This window comes from Camellia sinensis, chromosome 7 (genome assembly GCF_055761805.1).
Source record: "Camellia sinensis isolate YWXY chromosome 7, ASM5576180v1, whole genome shotgun sequence".
Taxonomy (NCBI): Eukaryota; Viridiplantae; Streptophyta; class Magnoliopsida; order Ericales; family Theaceae; genus Camellia; species Camellia sinensis.
This window is the reverse complement of record NC_138967.1, coordinates 71093714-71113825: the sequence shown is the minus strand read 5'-3', so window position 1 is coordinate 71113825 and position 20112 is coordinate 71093714. Positions and strand designations below refer to the sequence as shown.

General features: G+C 35.3%; 1 protein-coding gene across 4 annotated transcripts; it reads right to left on the bottom strand.

Moving 5' to 3' along the window:
* Positions 1–3220: 3220 nt before the first annotated feature.
* On the bottom strand, positions 3221–17925 carry LOC114285291 (mitochondrial ribosomal protein L51/S25/CI-B8 family protein). 4 transcript variants are annotated; one of them, XM_082878188.1, is made up of 5 exons: positions 17804–17841; positions 15719–15764; positions 14959–15067; positions 5203–5309; positions 3221–3396 (listed from the first exon to the last, which is right to left on the bottom strand). In XM_082878188.1, the coding sequence occupies exons 3-5, from the start codon at positions 15036–15038 to the stop codon at positions 3224–3226; spliced, it is 360 nt and encodes a 119-aa protein (XP_082734314.1). In that variant the 5' UTR covers positions 15039–15067; positions 15719–15764; positions 17804–17841; the 3' UTR covers positions 3221–3223. The 4 variants fall into 4 exon arrangements, with proteins under 4 accessions (XP_082734314.1, XP_082734313.1, XP_082734315.1 ...); XM_082878187.1 differs by lacking the exon at positions 15719–15764 and having other exon boundaries at positions 17804–17925; XM_082878189.1 differs by lacking the exon at positions 15719–15764 and having other exon boundaries at positions 14959–15088; positions 17804–17909.
* Positions 17926–20112: the final 2187 nt, after the last annotated feature.

The following is a 20112-nucleotide window of genomic DNA, read 5'->3' as shown; positions in this document are numbered from 1 at the left end:
AATTTTAATTTAGAAAATTTGGCAATAAATCCGTCCGGAGGCATTTATTTTGTCAAAATGATAAGAATTATGAGTATTTTCAAAAGTTCTTAGTATTTTAAAACGTCATTCTTATCATTCTCATGGTCACTGTTTTTTTCATTATCTCATATGAGTTTGATAACCTCAAATTTCTGATTTGTTTCTTTAGATTTGAAAATTGATAGTTCGTTCTCTCTCTCTTTAACTTTGTTTCTCTCTCTCATTCGATCCCCCTCTCTGTTTCTCTCTCATTTCATCTCTCTCTCTCTCTCTCTCTCTCTCTCTCTCTCTCTCTCTCTCTCTCTCTCTCTCTCTCTCTCTCTCTCTCTCTCTCTCTCTCGTTCACTCCTTTCCTTGTAAATCCTTGTTTCCTTTTTTTTTTTTTTTTTTGTGTTCACAGGCAAAATTGTAAATTTTACTCTGATTCAAAATAAAATTTTATTATGAATCAAAGTAAAATTTTGTCCTTTTAATAACAAATGGAAGTTGTGAGGGAGCTTTATGGTCATGTTTGATTCACAAGACTAATAGTGAAGTATTAATAATCCTATTAAATTAGTGTAGCATTCCTTATCCAATTGAATTTATAATTCCACCCTTACCCCATTACTAATAATCTTACAAATTTGTTGGATTAATTATTTATTGGGTTAATAATCTCAATCTCATACTCTAATCCACCCAATCAAACATGTTCTATAAGTATTGAATTTTTTTTGTGTCCTTTTGACAAAAAATGAAAGGTTTGAGGGACTTGTGGTCAAATCTGTGTGTTAATTTTCTTCAATTAAGCAAACTATCCATAGTAACTGACGGACTATATCTCTCTCTCTCTCTCTCATTTTCAACCCCCAATGTCACTAATTTGTCGCTAGAAACAGCATTAGCCGGCTCATGTGCTTTGGCTTTTGTTTCACTTTCAAGCCCCAATCTATTGTGTTGGTATTGCCTTCCCTTTTGTAATGATCAAGGCATAATAGTCTGTGTTTAGTTGTCGCTAGTAACCATATTCGTTGAATAGAAACATTACAAAGGCCATAAAAAAAGGAGCACCATATTCAACATTAAATTAAAAATTGCATAAATAAATATATAAAAAAAATTGAGCACCACATCAAAAATTGATTCGGTAAATGATGAGATCAGTGAATATTTACTAAAATTTAATCTTTCAAGTTCAATGCTCAACCTTCTACAGTTTTGTATGCATTTTGCTCAGTGTTCAGATGTACAGTTAGATAGGCAAGCCACATGATTCAAACATCCAGTTCTTTTAACTATTTTTTGTATTAGTTGACACTTAATATGACAAAAATAAAGAGTGGGTCTTTCTTTAGGATGAGCTTTTCTCTTTAGAAATTTCCCATAGCAATCTATAGCCATGTGTGCTTTGTGTTATCTCATACTCTATACATTTCTTGGGCCTTCTCTCCCTCTTGCTCTTAGTCTTTGTTTTTGATATGGTGGGTGGGGTGTTGGCTAGTGATCTCTAATATTTATGAGGAGCTTCATGGTAAGAACTAAGGTCTCATCTTGTTGGTTCAGATTGCTTAACCTTTGGGTCAAAATTCTTCTCTTCCCCATTACAGATTCTTGTTTGTGTATGCAAGATCTTGTTGTGCTTGTTATTTGTATGGGTAGTTTTCTTTGATTTGCCTTTCTTGAACCTCCCTAGATTTGCCATTATCAAGAGTGATATTTTGTAACTTGATTGATTAAGAGCTTCCATGAATGTCATGTTGTATGTTGGAGATTACTCTTTCCATATACTTATATTTGTTGTTTATTCTTTTGGGATAGTCTGTTGGAGATGATATTTGTTGGAGATGAAGACTATGCAAAGTTCGATATCAACTCGGTTGGTGCTATCGGAGTAGTGGGTGGGTTAGTTCTTACAAAACCATGGGTTGATTTTGAGAGAATTGAGTACTGATTTGATGAGAGTAATATAATATTATTTTGTGACTCAATGTGTATTCGTTAGCCTAACTCTGAACTTATTTAGGTTTGAGTAAAGTTAGGAACACTAATTAATGTATCAATTAACACACCAACTGGATACAATATTAGGTGGAATCTACATTAAGTGGTGAAACCCACATGTATGTCTTATGTCTTAGTTGTTGTGTTAGCTGGTATACTAATTAATATTTGTAGCATTACTCGATTTGGTCTACTTAGTAAATCATGTTTTGTGTTAGTAGCTAAGAGTATTGTCTACTTTGAAAATTATGTTTTGTGTTAATAGTTAAAAGTATGCTTCCCTTTTCTAACAATATGTTTGGTTGAGAAATTTGGAAAAAAAATTCAACCCAAATCTCCCAATCAAACCCAGCGTAAGGATTTATTGTCTTTTTAACTTTGTATTGAGTTTCAACATAATATTTAATTTTTTGGTATAAAATTTATAGCTTACTAAAAAAATAAAAATAAAAACCAAGTATGACAAAAAACACAATTCAATAATAAACACTTTTCATGATCAACGGAAAACAAATCTTTGAACAAAAAAAAGGTGGTATTAATGCTATCACACTAACACCACCACTTTCACCACCACCAGCATTAACACCGCCACCACTAATATAACTAACAGTGTCTAAATGACAATCTCATACATAAAACATCTTTTGCATAAGCTACGCAAATGTCATGTTTCAAGTATTTGTTGCAAAACCCCCAACTGCTCTTCAACTAGATAAAATCTTAAATTTGGTAATTTAGGGTTTGCTGATTTAGTTACTTTTTAAATTTTTACGAAAAGACATAGAGAAAAATAAATAGATGATGTAACAATTTGTAACAATAAACAAATAAATTGCTTATTTATGGTGTCCCCAAACCACAAGTGCTCCTTTTTTGCCAGCATTTAGATTTCCAACATGTATTTGAACTCCAAAATGTGGGACAAAGTAAACAATGCAAAATCAAACTTCCACCCAAGATGGCAGAAAGGGACCGGTGATCTGAAACTTCAAATACAAAAAAGTACACTAAAAGAACCTGAATCACCAAAGAAAGAACCAAAAATATAACCTCTTTTATAACAGTTTGAGTTTTTCCCCTTTTTTCAGCAGTACCTAAAAGTCCTCACAGAACCATGATTTTATTGATGACTAACAGGAATCACCAAAAGAAGCATGAAAATCTGATTCTTTAGAAACAAAACCATACAAAGCTCCTAGTGAAGATTTTCTATGCCTCAAAATTTCACTTCGGTTGTCCAAGTGCCTTGCACGCTAGGGTGCTTGGTGACATGTCTCGTCCTCAGCTTCACCACTTTTCTTCCCAATGCATTCCTTAGTCTCGTTGCCTGTAAAAGTATATCTTCTGGTGACAGATTCTTCACACATACCACCCGCTGATTCTTGTTTTCTGCAAATATTGAGTGAGTAAATACAGTTAAAATTCAGAAAACTTATTCACCCGATTGTGCAATGCATTCAACGAGATGTTTAATTATCCACAATGACAGAAAATTGTAGAGAAATATGTGCCAGAGGAAAATTGTCATAAGAAACAAAGCGGGGAATTTTACAAAGAAGCTAATGCCATTTTCATATAATGAGACCACACAATTTAAGAGGAAGTCATGAAAAACATAGAGGAAAATATATGTTGCATAGATTCCAAAGGAGTATTCAAAGCATACATTATCCTTTTGCATTTGCCATGTCTTTAACTAGCTACTTTTCACCTGTCTGTTATGAGGAAATGTTTTCCCACTGGTTTTTAAAAACCTCGGTCAGACAGTTCTTACAAGAAATGTGTCACATGGCAACTACTTCCCGGATCATAAAATGGTAAAGCTCAACACAAAAAATGGTAAAGCTCAAACCATTCAACCTTGTCACAGCTACTAAAAATTGAGCTTCAGGTTTACTTCAGCCCTTTCGGTTCATTTGGAAAAGAGGTCAGTCATAGGGGAGACCATGTGAATGTTTGAATTGATGACTTCTTTTTGATCTCTTTGACTGAACCTGAAGGAGACTTCAATCATTCAACTTTAGCTTCTGAAGGAATCATGTCACTTGCGAATTCCAGAAAGTGACTCTACTCTTACCCAAAAAAATGTGCCACCAATTATTTCATGTCCAACCCAAGATTCAACGCCAACGAAAGCCATGTATTGCAACATGAACAATTGGTTTTGTGTCTCACAGCACACAGCTCTTTTATGTTATTGTCATGTGGAAACTCAATATAGATTATTTGAAATCATGTTTCAGGATGTTAATTTGGTGATTGCCTGGAAAAACATGAACACTCGCATTGTGTTTGGATCATAGATTTGGATAAGGATTTAGAAAGGAAAAGGGAAATGAAGAAAACTTGTAGCTTAAATTTTTCACATTTCTCTCACTTTTTTCAAATCTCTACCTACATCTATGATATAAACACAACCTTAAGAATCCTAAATATAATTTCCATCGATCAAGATGTGTATGGCACATGAGGTGATTCTCTTATTATAAAGTAGGCCACATTCATGGAGGCTTATTAAGTAGGCCACATTCTAGATACCAAGAACATGAACTGCTCTCATTCATCACTTCTGGAGTTTGCTTAGAGTCGATATTGACAGCCATATTTGCTTGAGCTTAGCCTAATTTTCAACCCATTAGGCTGGGCCTAAGTTGACATCCAACTCAACCAAACCCATCCAAGTAACAAGGGGTCGGCCAAATTTGAGGTTTTGGTTGTACACTTCCACAAATTAGTTCCAATAAATTAACGAGTGCCAATCACAGGTAAAAAGTAAGGCCTGCTCAACAACTAGATAGTGATGATCTAAAAAATAAAATCAAATACGTTGACACAACATTCCTTCAATTGAAAAACCACTTTCATCATAAACCATTTTTCTCAGAAGAAACTAACCATATAATCAGTTTCTTACCTAAGCAATCAAATTTAAAGAGAATGATCTCAAATAAATTGTTTGTTCAATAATTCTGACTCTGAAGCTAGGTATAACTGATGTAAGGTGGCACAGTTGGATGACCTAAACTTAGAACCACTACATGCTAATCAAACAGACAAGCCTATTACTGGCTTCATCAGTGTTTTTAAAAACAAAACTAAAAAAAAAAAAAACAAGAAGAAAAGAAACTGATACAAGTCGAGTAACTTTTTACTCTTCTTCTGGAGAGAGAGAGAGAGAGAGAGAGAGATTCTTACTGTAAAAGCCCTTCAAATGTGGATGTTGACCACGGATGAGCTCAGTGACGACTTCTAGCTGAGGATTGTTCTCTTTAAATGCTGGCAGGTTCGATTCCATAAATGCCCTACCACATAAATATCAAGTTTTTAGTCCTCTTTCTGTTTTTCACTGAATGCAAAATTAATATAAAGCACTAGATATATAACTTTGAGATTTAGCTGTCCATGATTAACACAGAACAGAGGCTCATGGAATAGATAGATTAAACATGCTTACATGGCTATATTGATAAATTAGATTCCTTAACCTGATATGATGAAAACAAAAAGAAAAACCAGCGCAAGAATTAATGGTGAACAAAACAAGTACAAGCACCATTAAAATGAAGAGTTATTTCCAATAAAGCGTCATGTATGTCAATGCTGGTAAAAGAAAAGGAAGATCAAAACAAGACAGTGATTTCAATTATTGAGGGCATGTTATTTATAAAAGAAAAGGAATAAAGAAAGGGAGCGGCACTAAAATAGCCAATTCACAAGGTTAATTGCTAAAATTATTAGTAATCCAAAGGGAGGTCAATGTTATTATCCCAAACCATAATTAATTACTTCACACCAGACTATATACTTGGTCTTTAATCAAAACCCACAAGCAAACAAGTTGAATCAAATGAAAACATATTACAAAAACATAACACATAAACAGAAGCTGTAGACTTCATTAAAATTATTAGGCCTCTCTAACAAATAAAAAAAACTAATACAAAAACCAAAATTAAATTAACCAGAGAAACCTATGATATCAAAGAGATACTCCAAAGGGAGGTCAATGTTATTATCCCAAACCATCATTAATCACTTCACGCTAGAATATATACATAGCCTTTAATCAAAACCCACAAGCAACCAAGCTGAATCAAATGAAAACATATTGCAAAAACACAACTCATAAATCGAACCAAGTTGTAGACTTCATCAAAATTAGAAGAATATCTCACTACCATGTAAAAAATTGAAACAAAAAACAAAAATAATTTAACAATAGGAACCTATGATATCAAAGAGATACTTCAAATAAAAAAAAAAAAACCTAATAAAATCTCCCCTTGAAATATCTCCCTTCTTAAAACATGATTGTCTATGATGCAGAAAAAGTTCTGCAAATGGTAGAAAGTCAAAGAAGGCTGTAAACCGGAAAAAGTCCCAACAACTTGAGTGTTCTTTTTCAATCTAAATAAATTTTCCCTTTTTATTCTATTTTATATAATGCACTACAATTATAGTTTTCTTTCATAGCTCCTATCAATTCTAAATAACTTCCAAGTTCCAACGATCTTACAATTACCTAGACAACTTTTCAACTTAGTGGATAGTCAAACAACACTTCCAAGCTATAATAATAGGCTACATCCAATATCAATAAATCATATATACTTTCACTAGAAACTAATAAAACACTTCAAAATATTGATAAAGTGCCTGATGCTGCCCATATGATGCCCTCATAGTTGCCACTTCAACCAAGCCTTTACCCTTGCATTGTACACCCTCTCTTCAAAAGAAATCGACCTCGAGTTCAACTTTTCTTCAATTGTTTTCTAAACTTCAGTTTTCATCCAATCAAAGGTTTCATTATTGGAAATATTTCCAAAAACTTGATCCTTGTAAGCCCAATAAAAGAACACAAGACTTTCATGAGTGATCAATTGTATTGAACATGTCCACAACTTCTTACTCCCATAGTCTTCCAATGTCAAAAGCATAAAATGTAATACATGACCTAGGATGTGCTTAATCATGTGTTTGTCTAAAAATTCCAACCAAAATGGATCATTGTATTGGAGTGGTGAAGAAGTCCACTGATGTTCAAATAATAGTTTGACAACTACTCCAAAATTTTCCTTCATTGGTGATCAAAGAATGAGATGATCCATGGAAAAATCTTCTCAAGTTGACAATCTAAATAAACCCACAAGAAGCGCTACTCTTTGGAAGATGAGTCGCCCACTCATGGAATCCACAATATCACTCCAAAGTAACATGTCACCAGAATTGTGTATCCTAAGCAATTCATGGTCAAGGCATGAGGGTATCAAGCTGCCTCAATTGAACCAAATTTTCCATAGCTTGCTTTCAAACATGCATTTTTCTCGGTGTTAGAATTTACCATCACCTACCACCACTACCACCTCACCTACTCCACTAAACCTAACCCACTACACCACTACCACCTCACCTACTCCACTAAACCTAACCCACTACACCACTACCACCATCCACTACACACAATCCACTACACCTACATCTATATAAGGAACCATTTGTAATAGAACATAATATCAATCAATAATACAATTCTCTATTTTTTTATACATCAATTTTAACATGGTATCAGAGCAAGGTTAAAACCTTAGTATTTTTCGCTTCACCGGCGGGCGGCAACCTCGCCTTGACCGTCCGCCGGACCTCAACCTATTCCGCCCGTCAAGATCAACTTCCCATCAAGCTTCAACAAAGAAAGGACCAGATCTTCTTGTTGCAGTATTGCTCTTTGATTTGCCCGGACTACAATTTCTGCAGCATCCAACGATGCATCCACCTCCCACTGTGTCTCCTATCTTGAACTTGCTCACATTGGATCCCACCTCTATCACTTCATCAACCACTTCATCAACCATGATCATCACTCAATCAATTCACAAACCCAGCCGATCAATTAATGTGCAGCCTTCTTGCCTGGTGGTCCCTTCTAAGTCATCAACCATTTTTGAAGTGGGAAAGAATCATGATTCGGTTAATCAGAACTGCAGCTTTACTAGAAGTTCTGTTATCGATTACAGCCTTCTCTCACCTCATTCAAATAATCCCTTGTTTGGTGCTGGGCAACTATCGGATGGGGATCTGAAAACGACGGGCGTGCGTAATGGGTACTCGGGTCCTGGTTCCATATCTCCATCTGTGTCATCTTGCTCCATAAATGCTGATAACGGTGCTAATAGGCGCCGTAGTAGCGAATCAGAGAGCGAGGGAGAGCCGATGACGCCCCGATTGAAGACGCACAGGAAGAAGCGCGGCCACGTGAGCGCCGGGCACGGCCGCATCGGAACACACAGCCACCATCCCGGTGGTCGCGGAAACGCCGGAGGAATGCCCCATCACAACCTCCTTTTCGACCAGTACCATCCTGGTTCCTTTGGCAAGGTCGGCATGAGGTCCTTCCCCAGGCTTCGCCCCAGGTTCTATTGCCCCATCATCCACATCTGGTCTCTCGTTCCTCAGGAAATCAAAGACAAAGCCTCTCTGTCACCTCGTGGGCTTGTTCCCACCATACCATTTTAATATATTCTAATACTGTATGTAATATTACCTCACAGATTCACACACTACCACTTTAAATCGTTATTTTATTTTTTATCTTTTCTTTTTGAACTTTCCACCACCGCCCACAACACCTTTCCTTCACCTTTTGCACCCCACTTTACTTTTATTTATTTTATTTTATCTTCCTTTTTTTATTAAAAAAAAAAAAAAAAAAAAATCATCTGCACTAACAAACTGCTAGTGTAGCACGTGGGTACTACACCTCCCTAGATACACAAACCGCCATTGTATTTTGAAAACCATGGGCTCCTGCCAAACCCACCTCTCTCCATTAAAAAAAAAAAAAAAAAAAAAAAAAAAAAAACAAAGACGAAGAAGACGAACTGTACACCAAACTCATTTTATTCATATCGGGGCTCACCCCGATCACCATTTTACACCACCAAAAAAAAAAACAAAAAAAAAAAAAACAACAACAGTGGGATTTTTTCTTCTCTACTCTGCTGCGGGTCTCTTCTTCTTGCCTCCGTCCTGGGCTGCCCTTGACGGTGTTGCCTCCGTGTTTCCCACTCCACTAGGCACGATCACTACTCCCTGCTCCTCCACAGCAGCATATGGCGGCCCTCCAAATCGGAACATCACGGTGGCCTTCCGCTTCAGCTCCTTATTTTCCGCCTTTAGCACACTTATCTCTGCTCGCGCATCCTTATACATGCGTTGGAGCAGAGCCAGCTGGGAGGTTAACTGCTGCACCTCATTTGTCCTACTCTGCAGCCGGTTCGACAAGTTTGTGACCGCCGTCATGCTTTCCACACGTCTTTAAAGTATACTGGTTGGCCTCCACATCCGACTGCACTGCCATTCTTTGCTCCACAGACCGCATCGGAAAGTTCAACGGAGCAAACTCCGGGGCGCTTGGTTGCGTTTCCAGTGCCACCGCACCAGTTCTCTCTCTCGTTGCCTCGTTGAGGTCGGGAAAGAGAGTGAGCAGACTCCGGGAAGATGAAGCCATTTTCTGGGCCACAGAGTGTTACAGAGTATCTCTCTCAGAAATCTCTCTCAGACAACAGAGTATTACAGAATATCTCTCTCAGAATATCTCTCGCAAGTTTTTTTGTCTCCGCCTCTACCTCAGCCTTAGCCTCCGCTTATAAAGACCATGACAACGGGGCAGCCACGCGTATCGCGCGCCACTTGACGCCAAACGCCAAACGGGCACGCCAACCAAGACACTCACGTGCCTCGCATCATGTCCGGCACATCTTTTTATGACTTGGGCTCGCCTTTTGATGGCACGCCTTTTGATGGCACGCCTTTTTTGAAAGATTGGGCACACCTTTTGAGGGTGCGACTTTTTAAGGGTCCGACAAGACTCTGTAAACTGTCCCGACATTTGATTCCGGTTAGCTTTTCCAAGGGTCCGACAAGACTCTGTAAACTGTCCCGACATTTGATTCCGGTTAGCTTTTCCAAGGGTCCGACAAGACTCTGTAAACTGTCCCGACATTGATTCCGGTTAGCTCCTTTATGGGTCCGACAAGACTCTGTAAACTGTCCCGACATAGATTCCGGTTAGTTTCTACAAGGGTCCGACAAGACTCTGTAAACTGTCCCGACATAGATTCCGGTTAGTTTCTACAAGGGTCCGACAAGACTTTGTAAACTGTCCCGACATTGATTCCGGTTAGTTTCTACAACGGTCCGACATGACCCCGTAAACTGTCTGCTACAACGGTCCGACATGACCCCATAAACTGTCTTCTACATCGGTCTGACACCGCCATCCAGTGTCCTCTACACTGTTATGACACCACCATACAGTGTCCTCTACAACGTTATGACACCCCCATACAGTGTCCTCTACAACGTTATGACACCACCATTCAGTGTCTTCACCAATGGTCTGACACGACCATACAGTGTCTCCTATCCTTTTTTATTTTTATGCATTTTCTTGTTTTGTTCCTCTCTTCAAACTCAAGTTGGTTAGTTTCTATCCTCCTTGAGTTTGCGGGGGGCTGTTAGAATTTACCATCACCTACCACCACTACCACCTCACCTACTCCACTAAACCTAACCCACTACACCACTACCACCTCACCTACTCCACTAAACCTAACCCACTACACCACTACCACCATCCACTACACACAATCCACTACACCTACATCTATATAAGGAACCATTTGTAATAGAACATAATATCAATCAATAATACAATTCTCTATTTTTTTATACATCAATTTTAACACTCGGCAAAGGTTAGGTTGCCTTCATCTAAATGATCATCATATTTGGTAATGAGTAAATAACCATCATTTGAGTACTCATTGTCTATTGGAGGAAAATTCCAATCCACTTGTGGTTGTAAAAAAGATGAATTTTATTCAAAAATAATCTCTTCCCACATTATTTGATGATCTTCAACAATCTCTTGTTCAATAATTTGCTTCACGTGAAATTTACCACACATGATCTTTCCTCGGTCAATGTTTTGTAGTCAAGGTCCATGGAATGAAACTCAGAAGGACAGGGTCCCTGCTTTGATACCAAATGATGCGGAAAAAGTTCTACAAATGGTAGAAAGCCAAAGAAGGTTGTAAAAGGGAAAATGTCCCAACAATTTGAGTTTTTATTTCAATCCAAATAAATCTTTCCTTTTCATTCTATTTTCTTTCATGTATATGATGCACTACAATTATAGTTACCTCCTATTAAATTCTAAACAACTTCCAACAAACCATTCAATTACCTAGACAACTGTTCAACCTACTAGACAGTCAAACACTACTTCGAAACTATAATAATAAGCGATATCTAATACAAATAAATCACATGCAATTTTACTAGAAACTAAAAAGACACTTAAAATATTAATAAAGTGCCACATGTTGCCCATATGGCTACCACATAAGATGCCCTCATAGCTGCCACATCAACCAAGACTATGCCCCTACATCAGTCTACCACTTGCACTCAAGTTGACCCTAAATCTTGATAGCATAAAAATCTCCCAAAATTTAATAAGAAGAATAATTAATGCTATTTTGACCTTTTGATGCTAAGTTCATAGGCTTCACAATATGTCATAAAAAGCCCTATACAAATATTGATACAAAACCATTCATAGGGGCACCCATAACTTTCTAACGTGTCTTACTATTTTCATATGGCAGCAATATTGATGATAATCTATTTTCAAAATTCAAGGCTCTAGAACCAGACTTTCATTACAATGCCAATGAACTAAAAATCAGTTTTTTGTATTTTTAATCCCCAAACTAAAAGACATCTACAAGGTCTAGTACAATAAGAAATTTTGTCACAAAATTATAAATTGCCTTAAAGATAGTTTTAGTAACATAGAACATGACACTCTCAATCAAAACCATTCACTAGGTGTAAGATTCTTAAAAAATAAAAAATAAAAGTCTAATAATGTACCATGTGTTCCATTTATCAATGATACAACTTGCAACAACTAATAATGAATGGTCATTCTAACAATGAGATTAGCTAGTACATAATTAACTAAAGCTTAATTGAGTATGTAACTTCGTGACGTAGGACGAGTGTGGTGAACACTCCTATTAGTAGTGAGCCCAAAACTAACAGGTTGGAAGGCTTTTGTGGCTAATTGTTAATTGGTTTTCGTGGTTGAAATCGTTAGCAAAAAAATAAGGGGTTGAAGATTTGTATGGGGTAACAAAAAGGTTAGATTTAGAGAATCCAAACACAAGGTTTTAGGAGCTATTTGGGGGTTGTTCTAGGCAACATGAACAATAACTTAGCTAGTTTAGTATTTTTTGTAATCTAGAGTACTAGAGTTAAGCAAATATGATACTTGACACTTGGGTAGGGGCTAATACAGAAAAGAAAAGGAAAGAAGAAGGAATAGTCTAGACATCATACCTAAATCTCATAGGCATCACACCTAAGGTTAGAATTGCATCAAACAATCCAAAGAAACTTCAAAAGCTCTGAAGATTCTCAAACACATATTATCCATTGAACTAGAGGTATTACATTACTTTACATAGATTTTGGAGACTCTCCACACTAACTAGGACTAGGATTTGTAAATAGCAAACTATACTTTTGACTAGGGCTGCAAACGAGCCGAGCCGAACCGAGCCGAGCCGAGCTTTGCTGAGCTTGTTTACTTATCGAGCTCGTTTATTGAACTCGAGCTCGGCTCGATAAGGAACTGGGCTCGAACTCGGCTCGGCTCATTAATTTTAATGAAACTCGAGCTCGGCTCGGCTCGGCTCGGTAAATATTTTTTAATATTATTTATATTATTTAAATATAAATATTTAAATAAAAAATATTATTTATATTATTTAATATATAAAAAATGTATTTATATTATTATTTTTATATATATTTATATATTTTTAATACATAAATAATGTATTTATATATATTTATATATGATTTAATATATAAATAATATATTTATTATATAATTTAAATAAAGATAAACGAGCCGAACTTAACGAGCCGAGCTTATGCGAGCTCGAGCTCGGCTCGTTTACTAAACGAGATGAGCCGAGCCGAGCCGAGCCCTTAACGAGCCGAGCCGAGCTTGTTCATGAACAGCTCGGTTCATTTGCAGCCCTACTTTTGACTTAATTAAGACCAAATAAGATTGTAAACAAAAACCATAATACATAACTTGATCCATATGACGACCTGTGGGCAACCCCCATGTTTGGAAAAATCTGAAAATACCAAATTACTTGAAAACAAGTAAGAAAACGACAAGATTAATACCTAACTAAGAAAACTATAAAACAAAACTCCAATAAGACAAAAAACTTGATTACACATGATTCCAATTTGCCCCAAGTAGATTCAGCTTGAAACCTACCAATTTCTAAACTTTATCAGTTCTTTTATTTCACTCTTTCATCATGTACTTATGATCTACACCACTTCCAATAGAATCAACAGAAGGGAATGAATCCAAGTAACTGAACCCAAGTAACTAGGATAAAGGCTGGTTGAGTCGAGCAAGCTAATGCATTTTTGGATTATGAGGGCTTTCTTATTTCCCATGCTTGGTGAGGAGTTGGCAAAGATAATGAATTCGAAGAGTTCAAATATTAGTTGGGTTAGGAATATTTTTTGGGTTGCAATCAAACCTACTAGTAGTAGTAACTTGGAAAGGAACTTTCTATTTCACCATAAATTCCAAGTTCTGTTTTATTACAACATTAAGTGGGAGCTATATTGGTTTTCTAGCATCTATTAAAAGGCCTTGAAATAGAACAAGAATAAAAATTTTCATCTAGTTTTCCTGCTAAAGAATGAATGTAAAACTGTTTCACAGATTTGAACATGTCTCCCAAACTCCCTACCAAGCTTCATGGTGTAGAGTACATTTACTTTATCTTCCTTTCTCTATTTTCTTTTTTGCAAATTACTTTCTACTATGCCTATTTGATTTGCTCATAACATGTCCATTACCAAATTCTAAGCCCATTGTTACACAAAAGTCTTGAAAGCAAAAGATGTTATAGTTCTCTTTTCTGCATGCCTATAATCTATCGAATTTCCCAATGGTTGTTTCTATTCCAATTCAAACAAGTTTTTCTTCACTAGCATGGGAAATATTGGTGCAAATTTTTGAATTAAAAGAGTAGTTTAGAGTGAGCAAAAGACCTATGGCAAGGCCACAAAATTATATGCATAATTTTAAAAGCCAGTTTTGACTCTTTGGGAGCTAAAATAATATACCTAACCTAACAAAGAAATTTACCAAAACAGGAGTAAGCACATCAACTCCATGTCCTTTTACAGTCATCCAATTGAAATGGGAGAGTTTATCAAGTATAGTAGGAAGAGAAGTGTGATGTCTGTTATATGCTAAACGTGCTAATCATCCTAAGATATGCATAGAACAAAATGGGAACAAAAGGCATTCATTCAAGGGAAAAAGAAAAAAGAGTACATCAAAATGTGCTCCATTTACCCATCCTCTTCAACGTGTAAAGGGATAGAAGGAATCGATTCAAAGGGGGAAATACAAGAGGAAATTGCATTTAAGTGGGAACAACTCAAAAGTAATTGCATTTTTATGGAGGTGCAAGTCAAAGCAAGTGAGAGTTGTCTCATGCCACAGTTCTCACTTGCAATGGACACAAGCTCACTTGGACCTCTATGAAAGTGAAATTATTTTGAGTTGTTCCCACTCCCCCCGCACCCCCCCCCACCCCAAAAAAAATAAAAATAAAAATAGTAATAACAAAAGAACATGAACCAAATTTGGAAAAGGGTACAGCAACAAGGTGAAAATTTACTTGTTTTGATCCCATCATTTTGCCAAAAGTGTGTGCAGAAAACGACAGTAATAGTGTAATCTTGTTATCGCTACAGTTAAATTAAGTACCCCAATTACAATGTGCTCACTGCTAAAAGAAACAAGATGATTATTCTAAGAAAGCTAACCTGATACCCCTGCTACTTCCTCCCCAATCACAATAGCTCACAATTAGCTTCTGAAGTTGCCAAACACCTCTCAATGCCATCTGATGAGTTAATAAGGATTAAGGAGTTTCTGCACAAGACAAACAAAACACTATCTTCAACAACTTTAGAAAGGTCTCCAATCATAAAAATGAATTTGATCAATCCATGACAAAGGCTTTGAAAGAAAAATAAAATAAAATGTATATTTAAAATTTATCCAGAGTTTCTCTTACAATTTATGTAGTTAGTGTTATGTTACCATGTAGTGGAGTTTATATTAGCCTATATATTTATCCGCAGGGTGTTAAATCTTTAATCCTCCTCCCTAAGCTCTTCTTTTTTTCCTTTGAAGTATCTTACTATCTTTTTCATGAACATCCTTTTAAATAGATTCAAAATTGAGTATTTTTATTGGAAGAATGCAGCCAAAGAAGCTGGGTGTCCCTCACGAGACAAATTGTATATGATAATAATGTTAAAGATTTAATAACAATACACCAAAAAGTGAAGTTTGTCAATTGTATGTAAGTTTATTTGCAATTCCTAGTACTAATATACTATTGGACCCATTAAGTAATTACACCGACATATTTGAGAGCTTGCAAATTAATGACTTCCTATTTATTCTTTTGAAAATTTCAAACAAAGGCATAAGATGTAATTTATGATCAAAATTACTATGAACTTGAGCTTAAATCATCCGGAGTAAATCTGACTTAATAAACTGCTATCATCATACCTTTTGACAAGAAATAACAGCTCTAGAAAAACATTTGTCCATGAAACTGCTGAGAATGAAAAGTTTAATATAATTTTTATATATAGAAGCTAACACCACCCATGATTAATTAAAATATAATATAATATTTTATTTGCATGACTCATTTTTTCCTTTTTTTTTTTTTTCCTTGTGGTTGGCTATAGTGAGATGTTTAGGCTTAAGTCAATCCCATTAACTAATTCCCTTCAACAAAAGGTTTCAAAATGAGTAAACACCAAGTAGAATTAAATGTTAGTCACTATATCAGAAAGCTTTTGTTATGATTGGTATTCAAAGACAGAAGAAATTGATATTATGATTTCTTAGTTGGAAAGAAGGTCAGGCATGTGAGCACACTCCAACTATTCAGCATTCAAAGACAGAAGAAATTGATATTATGATTTCTTAGTTGGAAAGAAGGTCATGCATATGAGCACACTCCAACTATTCAGCAACTTCCTTTTTTACTTGTTTAGAAATAAATCAGTAAAACAAGATATATATATATATATATATATATAACCCAAAACAGTTTGTTGTTTGAGTATTAACAAGTATCAATAACAAGTGATATCTGGTGAAGAATGAGGGCTAGATAAAGACAAAGACGAAGCAATTTTTGGGTGAGCTGAGTATCACATAAAAAAACTTGGGTGACAAAAATTGAAATTTCCTCAATTGGTTTGCAAGTGTCAGTAATAGTTTAAATTTATATACCCTTTTTACAAATAATTATTAGACCATAAAGTTTCAGGACTTGATCGATAAAGGATGTTTCAAATTGATGTGCACATCAGATCTAAGTTGTCTCGAAGTTTTATTAGCATCACTCTATGCTTTTCAATGGATATAAATTATAATTAACTGATAAAAGGTTTCACGAGAGAGGGGGAGAGAGAGAAACATAGAACAGATAAAAATCTCATATTGATGAAAATAGTTAATTATCAGTAATAAACGTTCAGCACTGGTGTTAGTGTCACTCATCAACTACAGGAACGAATTGCATGTATCACAAACCAACCACACCTAAAAATCTTTTACCTTCTTTCCTACTACCATGCTAAGTTCATGTCAAAAAAAATTCTCTTTCCTACCATGTGAAATTCACTAACAATCCACGAGTCAAGCTTCAAATAAACAAGCCATTCCATGTGGATAAAAAGGACAAACATGCCCCAACCCCAGCCCCTCCTGCACCGACCCCAGTCCAGCCCCAGCCTCACTTAGACATTTATCCAAACACCTTGAGAGCACACCCCCTTCCCCACCTACAGCGCCACCTCCTAACAACAAAAGGGTAATAATTTCCAACCTCGATTTGTTCTGCCCAAACCCCAACCCTAGCCCACCAAAAAAATGATTATTTAGTATTCACACAAAGTCTACTTGTATATACGATCATTAAAATTTACTTACATAGGAAGAAATCATTACAAGAATTCAAAAAGACAAAAATCTAGTCTTCCTGCTTTATTATCATTCATTCACCAAAATTTTCATTATCATTCTCATTCACACATATTCTATTAGGTTGTTCAATCACCAGATCTTCATCAACTGAACTGGAATTCTCCATTAGTTTCTTGCCACCACCAACAAACTTATCAAGAGCTCCTGATTGAAATTGAATTTATTTTTTCCATTTTTTTCTTTCTTTCATTCCAAAACTATACTAGTCAGGAAACATAACTATATAATTAACAGAAATTAATTTATCAAAAAAAAAAAAAAAAGGAAGAAATTAAACCCACAAAAAACTCCAATGAATTTGTTTGCAAACACATTGAAACATATTTACATTAGCTTTAGATTCTTTCAAAAACTAAAACAGAGAAATTAAAAATTATTCTGTTAGGGCACAAAAATTAGGACATTCAATAGCAAAGCTAAGAAATTAGGACAACACATTTGACCAAAACCCAAAAACAAATTAAATTAGGGTACACATAAAACAAAAATAAATTATAGAAATTAGAGATTTTTCAAAAGTATCCATTATTGGGTTTATCCTTGTATGTGACGAGAGAGAGAGAGAGAGAGAGAGAGAGAGAGAGGACTCACCGGCTCTGCTTCCTCGCTCGCCGGTCTCTGCTGTTCCTCTCTCAGCTGCTGCAATGCAGCTAGACTCACTCATATCATATGGTTTTTTTGTGTTTTAGGCCCAATGAGTTGGGCCCTTCTCATATTTGAAAGTTTTTCATGTATTTTTTAATTTAACTTCTAAATTTCGATTAATATTAATTTTAAACTTAAATTTGTGAAATTTTAATTAATTTGGCCTCTACTATCACATTTCGTATACAATTGGATGAAATGTGCTGACCTAGGGGATAAATTAATTTTTAAGATATAATTTGAGAGATAAAATAAAATTTCAAATAAACTTAGGTATCACGTTAGCACATTCTGTTCAATTATAGGCGGAATGTGATAGTAAGGGCTAAATTGAATGTGATAGTAAGGGCTAAATTGATCAAAATTTTGAAAGTTTAAGTATAAAATTGATATTAATTAAAGTTTAGGAATCAAATGGAAAAACGCATAAAAATTTGGCAACAAAATGATATTATAGATTGGGACTTTAGTATAAATCTACAAATTTGGGGCCCATGGCCAACTGTGAAGGTGGTGTGTTTAAAGGAAATTATGAGTTACCATATTTGTTACGGTATTTTTTCCTTTTTGTTATAATTTATTGTGATGTTAGTTTTGATTTGGTTATGATTAATGTGGTGTTGGTTTGAGTTATTATTATATTGGTTATGATATTATTTTTGTTATAATCTTAAAAAAAATTATTGATGCTTGTTTATCACTATTTTTTTTTAATTATGACTAAAAAGGATTTAATTATGACATTTACGATAATCAACTCCACAAATGTCCATCTATATTTAAAACAGTGGTGATTAAGAGCTCTAATAATATAGCTCTAATAAGAGCACTAGTGACGTGGCAACCCTAAAAAAAAATAAAAAAATAAAACAAAGGCCAAAACATCAAATCACACAGTGAGACCCACAGGTTAGAGCTCTTCTAGAGCTCATAATTTAGAGATCTGAATCATTTTTCTATTTAAAATAACTTGTATTTGTGATACCTAACCCGTGCTTGAAACAAAGAGAGCTTATATTATTGGGTAATAACTCCAACCCTGTTTGCCAATCGTATTGGTTAGAGTTATTACTCAATTAGTTTTGAGTGAGATTTTTATAAATATATTAGTCCTGAAAATTTACTTTTTCAATGCTGAGAATCATTGAAAAAATGGTGAATTTATTGTAGGAATCGGTGTAAGTTGAAAATTGTAGGTTAGTGAGTCAGATTGTGAGTGTAAAGCTGGGAATGTGAACCTATTAATTTGAACATATTATATCATGCAACATATTATAAGATAGATTCACATGAACATATAAAATAATATACGAGAAATGATTTAAATATAAAACTTTGAAGAACAAAAGATAAGAGATGCAAACCGAAACCTGTGATAAACATAGTTTTTTAAAACAGATTCACTATCTCACCACCGGTGGGTGCTGGAGGTATGTCGACGTTTGTCTCCCAAGATACGACGATTAAAACCAGCTAGAGCAGAAGCACCTTCTAAGTAGCTTCAACGAACTTTGACAATGACATCATTCTTTCTTTAATAAAAACTAAAGAAGGGGATAGCAAAAGAAGATAGAGAAATTTTTCTTTAATATAAAAACCATTTCCAACTTTATTATTTCAAAACACCATCTCATTTTTTTTCTCAATATCTCTCCAAAATCATCCTACTAAGTTGGAGGGAAAAGACCCTTTTTATACTTGCTGAGAAGTTCTTATCCATGAAGGCTGTGACATCAATTGTCATTAACCAAGGCCATCAAATGTCATCAACTCTAGTCATTAGGGCTAGAGTTACAAAAGTTCAAAACTCCAATAGCATTATATAAATCATAATGTGTATATAATACATAAATTTGATAATTAAACCAGATGAGTTGCAAAATGGATACGGGTATGGGTCAAAACCCAATCCAAGCCCAATCTCAAACACATGCATAAGCTAAGCCCAACACAACACAATTCAACCCAAGCTCAAGACATGGTCCAAGACCAAATCCAAGACCAAACCCACCATATGCACAAGCACAAGCACAAGCCTAGGCTCAGTCCAAACCAAGACTAGTCCAAATCTAAGCCCAACTTTTATTGATGTCCACTTAATGAGGCAATTCTCATTTATAACCTAATGGTTTTCGGCTCATTATTTTTGTATTGCAACATTTTCATTTAAGATAATACAAAACCACTTAGACGCACCTCAATTGGCGGTTGGATCCCACTTTAATTTTGAATTAAAGTTGTTGAAAAACCATTAT

Excerpts from the sequence above, each read along its gene's own strand:
- LOC114285291 (XM_082878187.1), bottom strand. The coding sequence starts at position 15,038 with ATGGCATTGAGAGGTGTTTGGCAACTTCAGAAGCTAATTGTGAGCTAT. Across the intron at positions 5,310-14,958 it reads GGAAGTAGCAGGGGTATCAG|GGCATTTATGGAATCGAACC; the intron begins GTTAGCTTTCTT and ends TTTATGTGGTAG. Across the intron at positions 3,397-5,202 it reads ACATTTGAAGGGCTTTTACA|AAAACAAGAATCAGCGGGTG; the intron begins GTAAGAATCTCT and ends CAATATTTGCAG.